Source organism: Alosa alosa, chromosome 2, assembly GCF_017589495.1.
Source record: "Alosa alosa isolate M-15738 ecotype Scorff River chromosome 2, AALO_Geno_1.1, whole genome shotgun sequence".
In the NCBI taxonomy this organism is placed as follows: domain Eukaryota; kingdom Metazoa; phylum Chordata; class Actinopteri; order Clupeiformes; family Clupeidae; genus Alosa; species Alosa alosa.
Genome location: NC_063190.1, coordinates 22276365 through 22291364, shown reverse-complemented (window position 1 = coordinate 22291364; position 15000 = coordinate 22276365). Strand labels below are relative to the sequence as shown.

At 46.7% G+C, this 15000-nt stretch overlaps 1 protein-coding gene across 1 annotated transcript in view; it reads right to left on the bottom strand.

The window, feature by feature from the left end:
• The window catches only part of auts2a (activator of transcription and developmental regulator AUTS2 a), a 346312-nt gene that overhangs the window by 34863 nt on the left and 296449 nt on the right, over nucleotides 1-15000 (bottom strand). Inside the window, 1 exon segment of the mRNA XM_048233695.1 lies at nucleotides 6915-6963. Coding sequence (XP_048089652.1) covers nucleotides 6915-6963 — 49 coding nt within the window.

Below are 15000 nucleotides of genomic sequence, written 5' to 3'. Positions count from 1 at the left end.
TTTTGGGCAGACGTAAAGCATTACATCGCTCTGAAAAAGGGAACGAAAAACAGCCAATCACATAAATTATCCCTAAAACTGATGTTGTACCACAAAATTGCTGTTTGTTTCAATAGCATTACTAAATCTTAAGGTCCTTTGTATTATAACAAATCTCCTCAAAAGAGGAAATTAAGACCCTCTTTCCAGGAAAAACGCCAAGAAAGCACACACTGGAGTATTTGTGTTCAACAAATTACGGCCTGTAAACTTCGGTGACCGCTTCGCTGTCAAGACCAACAAATGAGCTTAGCAGGCAAGCTTTTAAAACACAAGAGGTCTACAACTGGCCCCTAGTGCGCGAGCCAATCTATGATATATATATACAAGCGCTGCCTTCGCAAACAGCTTTAAGAAGCCGGGAATTTGGTCGGGGCTGTTATGCTTCGGCTGAAAAACTCCCCACCACTTAAGACGGCGTTCCGAGCAGTGAAGCCGGAGAAACCTGAGATGGAAGGATACGGGAGGAACAGGGGGGGAAAAAACACACTCACAAGGCAGGCGGGCAAGCTGAGGTTTTCAGGGTTGTTTGGCCTCAACCTTCAATCATCGAGCTAATCCGCAAAACACCGAACTTTAAAAGATGGACGAGGAGAAACCCACACAGGGATGGCAGCCTCTCTATTTTCTGCCCCCTCCCTCCCTCCCTCTCTCCCTCCCTCTCTCCCTCCCTGCCTCCCATCCTTCTCTGAGCTTTCATCTCTGGAGTGAGGCCCATTCAAATGTTTGTGCTGGGGAGTTAGGGTTTAATTTGGGGAGATGACTTCCAGACGCGGCCCAGGGTTTTTAGCGTGGCATGTCGGATACTGCGCGTGTTTACACAACCCAGCCCTCTATCCACCCCCACACCAGTCCTCTTCCACCCACACCCCACCCAGCCGCTCCCCTCCCTGCGGTGAAATTACTCCATTAGGACGGATGGATTTACCTCTGTTCGTTTCAAAACTCTGGGTGACCCCCACCACCACCACCACCCGTCTGGTTACACAGAGGCCCGTGGGCCCATCAGTGCAGAGGAGGAAGTGCCGTGTCTCGTCGGGCCCTGAGTCGTATGTGTGTTATGGCTACGGGCCGCGCTTAGGGGGAACGACCCAGAGATGGGTTCTCTGATTCCCCCCCATTATTCACCAGCTCCACACCAGCTGGCCCTGTGCCAAGTAACACTGATATGGACAAGCACCATCCGATCCTCACACACTCTCAGCAGAGGCCTCCTAATACACTGGGTATGCTTCATGTTGGTTAGATTACAAAACTTAGAGACTAAACATTATGCCATGGATGGATATGTAGAGTGTGTTTGTGTTTATAGAAACATTGTGAATATGCACAATAACACACACACTCACACACACATATATGTATGCACAGACACACATAGACAGACACACACACACACTCCTCTGTGTGTGCCCCATTATAACTCAGTGAGCTGTACACCGTGTGGCAGGAAGGCTGCTTTTGTTTACTGATCCTGTGGCAGTAAATCAGTCCCTCCGCCTTGGTGTGTTAACCTTTGTGTGTGTGTGTGGTTGTGTATTAACATTTGAGTGAGTGTGTGTGTGTGTGTGTGTGTGTGTGTGTGTGTGTCTCAATGTGCTCTCCAACAAAGCTCATGAATTACTGCCGCCATCTTGTAAAAAAAAAGTCTGAATGGCAGAAATGTGCAACTCCCAAATCATGTCAGCCTTCAGCTCTGCAGCCTTTGACCCATGAGATGGAGCTCTTCCGAAGGGGGAAAAACAACAAAGACAAAAATATAACTGTATCTCCTGAAAATCCCCCTCTCTCTCTTTGTCTCTGAGGTAGTAGCAGAAGTTAAAGAAGACAACAAGAAGAGAGGAATGAGAGAGGGGAGAGAGAGAGAGAGAGAGAGAGAGAGAGAGAGAGAGAGAGAGAGAGAGAGAGAGAGAGAGAGAGAGAGAGAGGGAGGGAGGGAGGGAGGGAGAGAGAGAGAGAGAGAGAGAGAGAGAGAGAGAGAGAGAGGCCCTGTCCTGTCTGCATCCCTGCGGGGCCTGTCCAGGTTACAGCCTCCTCTGTATCCCTCCCGTGGGAGCCATAAAGCACGGAGCCCCGTCAGCAGCCAACTGAGGGGACAAACAGCCTTAAAAACACTTAGGACTCCTTCAAGGAGGTCTGGAGCGGGGCTCCTCGAGGAAGCTATAAATCTCCTGCGCATTAATAACTTAAGAAAGAAACAGAGCAGAGAGAGAGAGAGAGAGAGAGAGAGAGAGAGGAGAGAGAGGAAGAGACGCATTCGGGTTAACAGAGAGGTCCTTCAAGGGCAAATGACTGCGGAGACGAGGCACAAAAAAAAAAAAATGGAAAGAAAAAGAGAGAAAAAAATAAGTTTGTGGAGTTGGGCGAAGCTTTCTGTGCTCAGCCGGGGGATTCTGACAGACTCCCAGTGCAGCCATTAAAATAAATCTATTCGTCGCTCTCGCCTGTCAGGTCGCTGTGCTCCGCGTTGGGCCTGAGAGCCCTGTGGCGGCTCTGATGGGCCAGCTCCAACACAGGGCCACTCAAGCTCCTGTTGAAGGGGAACGCGGCAGCTCCCATAATGCAGCTGTGACGGACAGCCTCTGAAAGGGAGCTAATGCACTCCCAGAATGCTTCACTCTCTGGAGAGCCCTCCTGGAGCGCGATCCGGGGGAGCCCTTCAGCGTTGTTTGTCTGCCTCAAACTTCACCTCTCACTCATGCGTATGCCTGCTTTTTTTCTTTTTCATAATTCCCTCGACGATGTCATAAGAGCCGCAAATTGCCCCCCCCCACACACTCACACACACTTCCCATCGCGGCCCCCACGTTCCTGCCAGCGCCGGCAGACGGCTCCCAAGCGCCAAGTAATTATTGGCGGAGCTCTTCAGAGCTCAAGCGTGGTGAGGACAAGAGCGTGCTACTTTAGCCCGACATCGCCAACAGCTCTCCACTCCGACCAGTTTCATTTCCATATTGCCCATTATCTCAATTCACACTCCAGCCTCACACACACACACACACACACACACACACACACACACACACACACACACACACACACACACACACACACACACACACACACACACACACACACACACACACACACACACACACACACACACAGATACAAAGAGACTGAGAGATCAATGCTGTCAGTTCTACAGCCCATATTCGTAACAACATGAAACAAACTCTCAAGTACCACATTCAGTGACATGCATCAGAATTCTAATGAGTTCTATGTTTGTGCTATATGCATATGCACATGGTAAACAGTCATGGCTTTAGTAGGCAGCTGTGGGAGGGAACGCTTCCTGTCGCTCGGGGTAAGTCAGATGCAGACCTCGGAGGTAAGCCTGGCCAAGCCATTAAGGTTAGAGATCACTCAGCCCAACTTAATGCCTATCTTGAGTCTCCCTAACAGAATCAGTGCGCTGTCATCTATATTATCACACCGGACAGATGCAGCCCACAAATCAGCGGTAATCCATTTACGCCGTCAGCTGTGTCCGCTGACAGAGTGCACTTGAGCCACAGTGCCCGTCATAAAGAGGAGCCGCAGGGAGAGATTACCAGTGTCGCCGGGGCGGGCCGGGGGCCCTAATGGTGTGATGGATATCAGCGCTGGGATTTTGTGGCGACAGGCCACTCTGTCCTCTTATCTGTGGCCCAGCAACGTTGCCTCTTTCCAGGGGCAGCTTCTCTCTTTCTCCCCCTCTCTCCCTCTGTCGGCCTATTAGCCGAGCTGGAGGTTAGGGGCATCTCTCTGAGCAGAACTGGCTGTGATGTACCAGCGGCGGTGACGCCAGTGAAAACACCGTGCATCAGGCAGGTTTAGCTTCCCTCGAGTGCGGGGAAAAAAGGTAAATAAACAGACAAGACGTGTAATTAACACTCCTGCCTTATACAAGAGCAGAGGTTGATGCTTCACCTCCTGGCTGTGTGACAGAGGTAACAATTAGGGGTAACGTTTAATGATTCTTGGTTAATAGGCAGTGTGAGCTGAGGCTAAATTGGATGTCTGTGTGTGTGTGTATTTGTTTGGTAAGTGTATGTGTGCGAGCATGCGAGAGAAAGTAATAGAGAGAGAGAGAGAGAGAGAGAGAGAGAGAGAGAGAGAGAGAGAGAAGAGAGAGAGAGAGAGAAAGAGGCAGAGGAGAGAAAATAACATCACCAGCAATTACCTTCCATGTCTATTAGAAGCAAAGGGGTGTCATGTTGTGTGGATTGAGGGGAGGAGCGCATGCTTGTCAAAGCCCCAAAACAAAGCCATCACACGGCAGATTCCGTTGCAAATAAGACACAGGCCATTAGCAATCAAGTCGCAAGCCAATCGCTCCAAGCGAGGCTGGTTCGCTGTGACAGTAATTGCTGTGTAGCTTTTGGACGCCACTACCACCGCCGGCAGGGAAATAGAAGTAAAAAAACAAAGACAGAAAAAAAACCCCACAAAGAGACAACACAAAGACTCAGGTGAGTTGTTGAGAGACATGCTGCACCAATCAGACGGAGCTGGCAAGCGGCCCGGCCTCCGCTTCCTATAATCAAAGCGACATGGACGGGATTGGGGCACAGCACAGGCGGCCAGGTTTAACGCCACGGTTTAATGACAAGCATTTTGTTTAAAAAGCCACCTGGATTGCGTCTGCTCGCGGAATGCCAAATGAAACGAGAAAAAAGCACGGCAGCGATGCGCAAAACAAATCATTAAATCAAATACGGACTGCGCTTTTGTGTCTGTCTCATTTTTTTCTCTTTTCAGTTGGAGCAGGCGGAGGCCCAACAGGCCCACGTTTAGCCCTGACAGTCTCAGGGCGCTAGCCAGGTGCCTCGTTAGAAATACAACAGCCCGAGAGACTGGCTTGGGTGTACCTTTCTACACCCTCCTCACCTTCTCTCTCTCTCTCTCTCTCTCTCTCTCTCTGCTCTCATGCGTTGTGCTCCCACCTCTGTGAGTTCAACGAGTCAGTCAAAGCTTAGCCCCAGAGCCGGTAAGCATTTTCATGTGTACCAACAAGAAAGTGCACACACACACACACACACACACACACACACACACACACACACACACACACACACAAATAAAAGAACAGGAGGAAAAGCAAACAAGCCAAAGCTTTTACTCCTGCCTTTGGGCAAATATTGACATTTATCTGCGCACAATCTAGCCGCTCAGTTTCTGGAGCCTGTTTCTTTTTGTCCTGGGGGTTGAATCTGAGCTCCGCTAATCCCTGAGAAGGAAGGAAAATAGCACACACACACACTCTCTTTTTTATCTTCCAAACCCCTTGACTAAAATCCCTCTGAAGCAAAGTTGGAGTGCACCTGGGTTTAGCAGGGACGATCCCCGTCCAGGGCATTAACACCAGCAATGGTGGAATTAGCACTTGGCAGAGGAGGAGCGAGAAGGTTTTGGATGTAAGGAGGGGAGGGAAAAAGAGAAAGAAGGGCTGACATTTAAATGGTAATAAGAGAGAGAGAGAGAGAGAGAGAGAGTGAGAGGGAGTATTTGTGTTCTGTATCCCAAGCGAGGAGCTTTCAGCCAGGGGGAGAGAGAGAGAGGCGTTGCGGTGTTGATTTAGGCAACACAATAGGCAGTCCTAACCCTTTCAGCAGAGACCCAAAATCACCCCGCGGAGGTGTCTCCTTTACACATCGCCGAAAAAAGGAAGTCCCTTCCATCACGAGTGGCCATTCAACGGCCGGAGGACGCCACCAATCAAAGGCTGAAGAGGGACCAACAAAGAGCAAGAATGTGGGAAATGTGTTTTTCTTTTTTCTTTTCGTTTTTGTTTGGAGGGGCGGGAGAGAAGCGAGGGGTTGAGGCGGAACAGGGGGGGCTTGTCGGTATCAATCAGTCTCCCTCTTTTCTCACCCTTGGCGGAAGGTCAGAGTCCTTCTCACTCTCTCTCTCTCTCTCTCTCCCTCCCTCTCTCTCGCCTTCCTCCGGAGGCTTCGTCCTGGTAACGCACCATTGCGGAGGAATGCCCATTCACAGAAGGGGAAGCTGTGAATGCTCTGACTGGAGGGGTCTGTAGGAGTAAATTAGCAGCGTGGCGGACGTGTCACACGATGGGGCTTTAGGGGTGACCGGGCCGCCATCGCCGCACAAAGCGACTTGACAGCTCTCTCTGACTGTCCACCCCGAGCAGCAGGAGCCCAAGGAAGGAGAAGGGGAGGCATGATGGCTGCAGTGGCAATGCCCAGGTGCTACACATTGTTGAGGCCGAGAGATCAATCCGCCTCACAATCTATGGAAAACACTTTAGGGCGGGTGAAAGGAGGCAGCCATTCATGGTAATTGCTTCTGAGAGGCTTGTGAAGGGGTTTGCCTGAACAACAACACATCACTCAGTCATATGCCCTGACCCCCCCAACCATCAAGCATAGCAGAACTGTCTGTGCTGTATATCATCCATTTCAACTAGACACAATGACACGCTTTTGTGAAATATTTCTGTTCAAGCAGCCCCCTTTTTTTGCACACACTTCATGCTTTGGTAAAGCATAGATTTTCTAATTCACGCCTCTGTATCCATTTCACCTCAGTTTAACAGAGTGCCGGGAATGGATTTTTCAGTCACTTCTCGGAGAGAGCAGATACAGATTGATATTTCACACTATGCTGCAGCGAAAAATAAAGGCAGACTTGGTGTGTTGTGAAGCAACAAAAAGGTACAATTCTAAGCTCTCAGCCTGACACAAAATAGTAAATAACAAAAGCAACACTTGTGCTTGACCACAACAATGCACTACCAGTAAAACAGATTAATTCAAACCAGTTACAACAGCAGCCATATCTATCACATCCACCAATAGGACAGTCTTCTATGTCCACAGCGGTATACCTGTGGGCTTACTAATATAAAAAGGAAAAAAAAAAAAACATACCTTTAACTGCAGCGGTGCTGAAGAATTTTTCCGAGCTGGCATCGGAACCCTGAAACAGAGCAAACGCATGAAATTAGCGCTTCCAATTGTTATTCCAAAGGTGAGCATGAGTCAAATTATTACCACTTCCGACCATAACCACTTGGTGGCAATGTTGATCCGTGTCAAAACATACCACTCAAATGAATCTGGCTAAACGCATTAACATTGCTGTGTTATTGTGCAAACATTCACTGCTGACATTACATCACTTAGGTAATAAAAGCCTATTTAGGTGACAATGTGGTATCAAAGACTTGTTGGCTAATTAAATCCGATAAACAGCACGAGCGACCTGTTACCATTTCGATTTGCGCCTAAAGCTTAGCTGTCCTACTGCAGAACATCTTTTTATTAGAATCAAATATTTGACTATTCAAGCTCATAATCAATTTTATGCTTTTTTGTGATGTAAGTGATAGGAATAAGCTCATCTGTTAAAATGGGTTGTCTGTATTCATATATTCAATATACGAAAAAGGGTGTAGCCCCACCATGTTGTGCCATAGGTCTAACACGTCTGTTCATTAATTAGCTGTCAGTCATTATAATAATATAGATTTTATTACACAACAAATTAAAAATGCCGTTTTTCTTACAACTTAAATCGACATCCATTGCAAGTACACCACAGAACACTCAATAGTGTAGTCCAGCTTTAATTAAAAAAATAATAATTCAGGGTCTACCATGGAAATCCCTAATGTTGAGAAACTGTGGGCACCAGAATGGGAACCTGTCAGGTTGTATCCCCCGGCGACTGCCAATTTTCTACCATTAAGACATGCAAATGATAGTGCTTGGAGCAGACGTGATTGCAGCACACTGAATACGTAGGCCTACTTGGCATATTGCTGTAATGACGATTGCAGATGTAATTCCATTTTTTTTCTCCAGTGTGCAGGCCTGTCTTGGACAGACTACAGAGGGAAGTAAGAAAACACTCAGTGCGTCAAAAAGTAGGCTACCGAGGAGAAGTTCATTAATTGCATATGATAACATAAAAGGCGTATACAAATAAGACCATTTGTTTTGAGCTTCCATGAAAGCACACAATTGAAAGGTTTGATTAATACAAATTATGCAGATATCTGCCTAGGCCTGTAATATTGCCTTCAAAGTTTTGAGTGGAGCCGAATAACTTACAGTGCCATACCAAATTACACTTCTACGTTAAATTGTAGGAAACATACTATTAGCTATTTATAAAACCTCACACAAATCAGATGCAAGCTCAATAACATGTGCGCAAATAGAGGTATTTTAAGTCTCCTAAAATGCCATAGTTCTGCTTGTGTGGCTGCTAACCCATGGTACCGCGTAAACGAAAACCATCCCGGGCCTTCTGACAGCCACGTTTCACACCATTAGATGTGGTGAAATGACACAATAGGCTGTTAATGGCTTCAGACCAGCGAAAATCTCACAGTAACCAGCCAGGTATGACATTGCTACTAAACATGGCATCATAGCCGACTTGCGTGTCCCGCTAGTTCTGTCTGTTGCGACAAGATATTTCCAGGGGTTAAATTCACACATAGGTAATGTAGGCTACAAGTTAGACAATGCGGCTGCAATGAAATATTGCAAACACAAAATCATAATCATAATATGTCTGATGAAGGATATTTGAGAGAATGTACGGTAAAACAACAATATAGCCTTATTATGGGTAAACTTGAACCATTCTTATAGTCTTTTTCCATTTTAAAGACATCGCTAGGACTAGCTGAAAAACCTTGTCAAGTATATATCATCGTTACAGAAAATTAACATAAAAATATGATAACAATAATTAGCCAATCCCTTCAACCAACGAAAAACTATAAATGAAAACGGTATTATTGTAACCAAACACTCCCGTCACAGCCAAATCTCACTTCATGAAATATGTCTGTGTACTGGAAACAACAAATCGCCTTTATGGAAGAAACCCCCCCAAAGCCCTTGAAGGATATAAGCTACCTTTGATGTGGTGAAGCTGGTCAGGAGGAAAATAACAAGTCAAGAAATCACTTTCGCGGTCTAGTAAATATGGCCCCGTTTCACATTCTGCTTGTCAAACAATGTAATCCACAAACAAACAGCGAATTCCATTTCGTTTAAACCGATGACAGCCATGCGAAGAGTGAACCTTTCCAAGAAAATCCCTGCAGAAGAGACCAAGAAAGAACGTACAAAGCTACCGTGTTGCACGGACAAAGACAGCCATGTGTCCCACCCGTATAGAACAGCAACAACAGCCGCGCACTACAGAAATCCTCAGAAACGTAGCCACAACTCCCTCCTTCGGGCTCGGAGGCTTGATTGGTTTGGTGGCGATTTGTCTCCCGATATTAGGATCCAAAATTATTTGTATGTGTGTAAAATCCGTCAAAGCCTTTGTGTCAGATCGCGTTCCCTTCTCGCACAACGCAAACAGGCTTTGCTTACAGAGAAATCATCCGAACGAGGTTAGAGACAGGCTCCTCTCTTCTCCCTGTGCTATTCGCTCAGCTTGCTCCTGCAGAGCACAACATCCAACAGTGCGAATACAGTATTCTCCTTGTTGCCAGCGAGTGTGGAAAATCAGTTTAAGAACCACCGAGAGCCATAGCTTCCGTCCTCGGAGTTCACTGATGGTTCGCTAAAGCGCGTACCGAGACTGGTGACGGGTCCTGGTCCAGCCGTGGCGCCCCTATCCGTCCGTTGAGCAGCAGACAAACTCTCATTCATCCAACAGGGAGCCTCAGCGGTCCCCTTCTCGATCGGGTCCTCCCACTTCCTGATTCTAACCTAACTCCATTCAACCCTTTAACTCGTCTCGCAACCCCATTCGGACACACGCTTGTGTATGTGTGTGTGTGTTCCTTCGACCAAGATAGGAGTAGCGGCGGCGTCGTTGGAGAGTGCGCACGGAAGCGCTGGCGTGAAAGGAGCACAGTGAAAAGCTATTGGCGCGAGAGAGAGAGAGAGAGAGGAGGGGTAACTGGGACTTGAGCGATATTCTTTCACTCTCCGCGGCGGTGAGTGTGATGATGTCAGTCACTAATGAATTTCACAGGAGGGTGCAGCTACCGCGAGGGGAGGAAAACAAAACGATCTTTATAAACAGCGACCACCTCTCCAGAACTCTCACCCACAGCCTTCCTGTTTGCTAATCTACCAAATAAGCGCCTCGAATGAAGTTATAATCACACACTTGAACCCTGCACCGTCGGGCCGGCGGCTACATTTACTTTTTCAAAGAGTGTAATTTTTCGACGGACCACTGCATCCATTATCTCATATCTCATACCACATTACTGAACAACGACACTGAACACACTGTACACATAATAAATCTAGATAGATAGATAGATAGATAGATAGATAGATAGATACTTTTTTGATCCCCAACCTATATATCTCTTCTTTGTGTTGTTTGATGCTTGATCAGCACGGATTGTAAGACCTCTGCGTGTCCCCTGCTTGTCAATCAATTTATTTCGTCGATGTGACAGTTCAATGTTTTGTTTGAAGGATTGCAGCAGTATTATTCTATGGGGCAGCCCTTGGCCTTGACATGACAAGCAAGCCTATGCATTCCTCATTCTATCTCATCACATTAAGCCCCTTCTCAACGAATGAACTGACCAAATCAATCCTGCAATCTTCAGATAATGGGAGATATTCCTGGAAATCCCCTTAAAGTGGTAAATATGCAGCCCCTAACGGCCCATGGCCTAAGTCCTATGGCGGTGAGGTCAATGAGTCAGCCATCCCCTCCCTCGCACTGCACTGACCTCTGCCCTGGCCACATGCACTGACGCTGCTGAGCAAGGAAGAGACAACACTGTGTTAAATCTCTCCCTCTGGCCTTGAGTCTCTCTCTCTCTCTCTCTCTCTCTCTCTGTGCTCCATTTCCCTCTACACCCCCAACCATACACACAGACAAAGCCATACACAAACTTGAAAAACTTGGGATATTACTAAAATACTGTATTGTGCTGTAGGTGGCCTTGGGCTATGGAAGTATGAGTAATTAAAATGATATCAGATGCAACATAATCTGAAGATAAAATAGGAGTAGAAATAATGAAATATTTAAGATGGTACGATTATACATGAATTATAATGAAGCGGCTTATTAAAGTGTAATAAAGATGCAAATAACGTGGATGAAAGCACATGTTATGGTAAGATCCTATTACAAATATTTGAACTGAAAGTGACTCCGACATGACTGGGCAAAAGAACACTTCCTCACAGTTTCCTAGCAGTGAATGGGAAATATGCACTCGCTCGCCTCAGATTTATAAGCAGAAGGGGGACCAGAGGAAGCCTGTGATGACCATGCCTTGAAAGGCATTCATTTACATGCCATTACATAACACCGATATACACATACATACATCAGTACACTACACTACTGTACACACATACACACACACACATACATACAGACATACATAAAGTATATATACATATAAACATACGTACTGTTCATACATACAGTACATACACAAAGACATACATAGGTGCAGAGGTACAAAGGTATGCCTTGTGGCATTGCTAAACCTTGTCTGGGCCTTCAGGCGGCAGATGGCATTAAATGCAAATGTTCGCCAACCTAAACGGTCATTATCAGATTTGAGAGAAATCTCAAGCCTGTAATTATTGCCTGCCACTGGATAATCAATGTCCGGCTCAGTCAATGCTGATTATTTTGAACACATATGAAACGCTGACAGAGTCAGACAGAAAGTTTAAAATAAGGAAACAGAGAGAGAGAGAGAGAGACGAAGGCATGTCATATTGCAGCCAAGGAAGATAAAAAAAATACTAAAGTGGTACTCCAGTATGGAAAAGCACTCGATGCCACTTGCCAGAAAAGTTGGAGTGGAGATCAAACATGGCTGTCTGGAGTTGTACTACGTATGCTGGTAATTGCTGTCTGTGCCTGTAAGTTCTGCCTATAGACCATCAGCTCCGTTCATTGACGTTTTGTCATCTTTTATTCCTTTTTGTGGCCTTGATCCTCGGCTTCAAAGTAACCAGAAGCGTATTTCCTTCTCTGTCTCACTCTCCCAATCTCTCTTTCTCTCCCTCTCCTTCCCTCGCCCCTCCCTCTCTTCCTCTCATGCAAAAGCATGGTTTAATTTTACAGGAACCCCTTTCCTAGATTGCAATCACGGGAGACTGGCGAGGCTCCTTTATGAGCTTTCCTGCCATTACGGAAACTCGCCCTCATTTCATATATTACCGATAAAGTGTAACATGAGTGCCGGGGTTGTAATGCCTTAAAAGTGCTCATTTAACATGACGTTGTGACTGTACTCACCACTAAGCCCACCACCTCCCCTCCCCAAACACTGACACAGACACACACACACAGAGAAGCATCCACGCACACACACACACACACACATCAATCCCTACCCCACCATCCCCACTTGTATTCACAGGGCCCGAGACGGCCTCGTTTTCCTTTTCACCGCCGATTATGAGAGTGGAGGACAGAAAGAAAGAAAGAGAGAGAGAGAGAGAGAGAGAGAGAGAGAGAGAGAGAGGGAGAGAGAGAGGGAGAGAGAGAGAGGGAGGGGGGAGGGAGAGAGAGAGAAAGAGAGGGAGGGAGAGAGAAAGAGAGAGAGAGAGGGAGAGAGAGAGAGGGAGAGAGAGAGAGGGAGAGTGGAGAAAAGAGTGGAGAAGAGAGAGAAAGCAATGAAAAGGGAGAGGAAAATCCATTTCTAATGACATCGAAAACGACGGTGGCCTTGTGAGACTGCTGGCGGCCGGCTCCTCTGGGAGGTTAGCATGACTCGAAGGTTGATACCGGGCCCGTGTAAAACACCACGCTAACAATAGCACCGCTGTGAGCAGGAGGGCCTCCGAAAAAAAGGACACAAAGGCTGGACCGGCAGGGGTGTGGGTGTGGGTGTGGGTGTGTGGGCGGAGGTGGGATGGGAAGGTGGAGGGGTAAGGGAGGAGTTTGGGGGCTGGTGGGTGGGGAGAGGGGGAAAAAAACAGAAGAGAAAGTGAGTGAGGGAGAGGGAGAGAAGGTATCTGCTTTCCTTCCTCTCTGTCAACCGTTTGTTCCACAAACAGAATTCCAAAGCAATCAGGCCAGTCTATTCTTTTGAATCCATCCACAGACTTCTTTCTCCCCCTCCTTTCTACCTCTTCCTTTCCCTCTCTCTCTATCTCTCTCTCTCTTCCCTCTCTCAGCAATACTTGATCTAAAACATCTCCAATTCAATATGAAATCAGTTTGGCCTCTGAGACTGGAGAAGAGCTTGTATTTGCCAATGATATCTGAGCGCTAGCATATGTACTTGCTAATGTGTATGGATGGACGCTTGAATACATACATATATGTGCGTGCATGTGTGTGTGTGCGTGTGTGTGCGTGTGTGTATGTGTGCGTGTGTGTATGTGTGCGTGTCTGTGTGTGTGTGCGTGTGTGTGTGTGTGTGTGTGTGTATGTATGAAGCAGGAGTGGGTCCTCTTGTTGAAAAAGTCCTGTCCTATTTAAAATGTAGTCCTGGGTTTGATGCGAGTGATAAATGAGTAAATTACTGGGTACACTAACTCCTGCTGGGGAAGACCGAGAACTCAAATGAGGACCGTCAGCTGTGAGACATGGGCCCATTTATCACAAGAAAAGAGAAATCAAATTACCTTCCTCCCATTGATATGAATCTTAAGCAAATGTGGTTATGCTTGTGTATGAACTGATTGCAGACAGTCTGTTCGTATAAAAATTAATTTTGCGCAAACTGACCTCATGTCTGAGGCATCATCTTGATAAAGGGGGTTCATGACCGACCGCTTAAGCAAGAATGTGCAACCCATGCAATCGATATGCATAATGCATGGACACGTATTCAGATCAATAATCTTAGTACACACTCACATACACACACAAAAATACGCACACACACAAAGGCGTGGATACATACACATGCAAAAAAACAAGCACACATAGAAACACAGACACAAACACACACACACACACACACACACACACACACACACACAGACACACACACATGCATGAGGAAGCACACCAAGAAGGAGGGGGTAAAAAGAAAAGAAGTGAACATCGCAAAACACAAGATTATCCTCCATCACGCTCTCGCTGGCATTTGGAGCGGAGTGAGGATGCTTTTTGGGCTGTCATTACACTGAGCCTTATCTCCGCAGGACCGCAATACGCTTCCAGTGACAACTTGGACTAATCTCCCCCTCTCTCTGACAAGCAGCTCCGACAGGCACCTTTCTTCCCCTGCCTCAGGCACATTACCAGCCTCATATTAATCTGTCACTCATCATGGACGGAGGCAGAAGAGTGTGTGTGTGTGTGTTTGTTGGGTGTGGGGGTGGAGCACATATGGACTGTTTGCACACAGGTATACACAGGCTGACACACACATAGAGATCTGACACACAGACACACATTTAAATCATGTATAGAGATGACACACACACACACACACACACACACACACACACACACACACACACACACACACACACACTGCTTGATGCAAACCTGCAGTAAATGAGGTAATACAGTCTAACAGAGGGTAATACAAGTTCTCTAGCAGCATGAAGTAAGAAAGACAGCAGCCCTTAAAAAAAAAGCTATCCAGCTTCCCTGAGATGCACAGTAAATGGCAACGTTTACCTGGGTAGATTACAGGGCTCCTGCTGCTGATACAATGCCTCCTATCCCATCCCATCCCATCCCATCCTCTCCAATCCTACCCTGTCCTTTCCTATCGATATCTCCCCCTGCTCCCGTGGCAAGACAGACGGGTATTCAGATCTCCAACGTGTAAATATCCTCAAGCGGGGCAAGATGCAATCTTTCACACTTATTTAACACCGACTTCATCATTCATGAGGGAAACGGGGGGTGAAGGAGAGCGAGGGAGTGTTCACGGAGTGGGAGAAGAGCGTGAAGAAAGAGATAGCACACTGTGAAAGAGAGAAAGAGAGAGAGTCGAATGGGACAGACGGAATCATTTTTAAAAGGTTTCAATGACATTTTTTCCCCAAAAGCCTAAGAATTATTTAGCTTTTT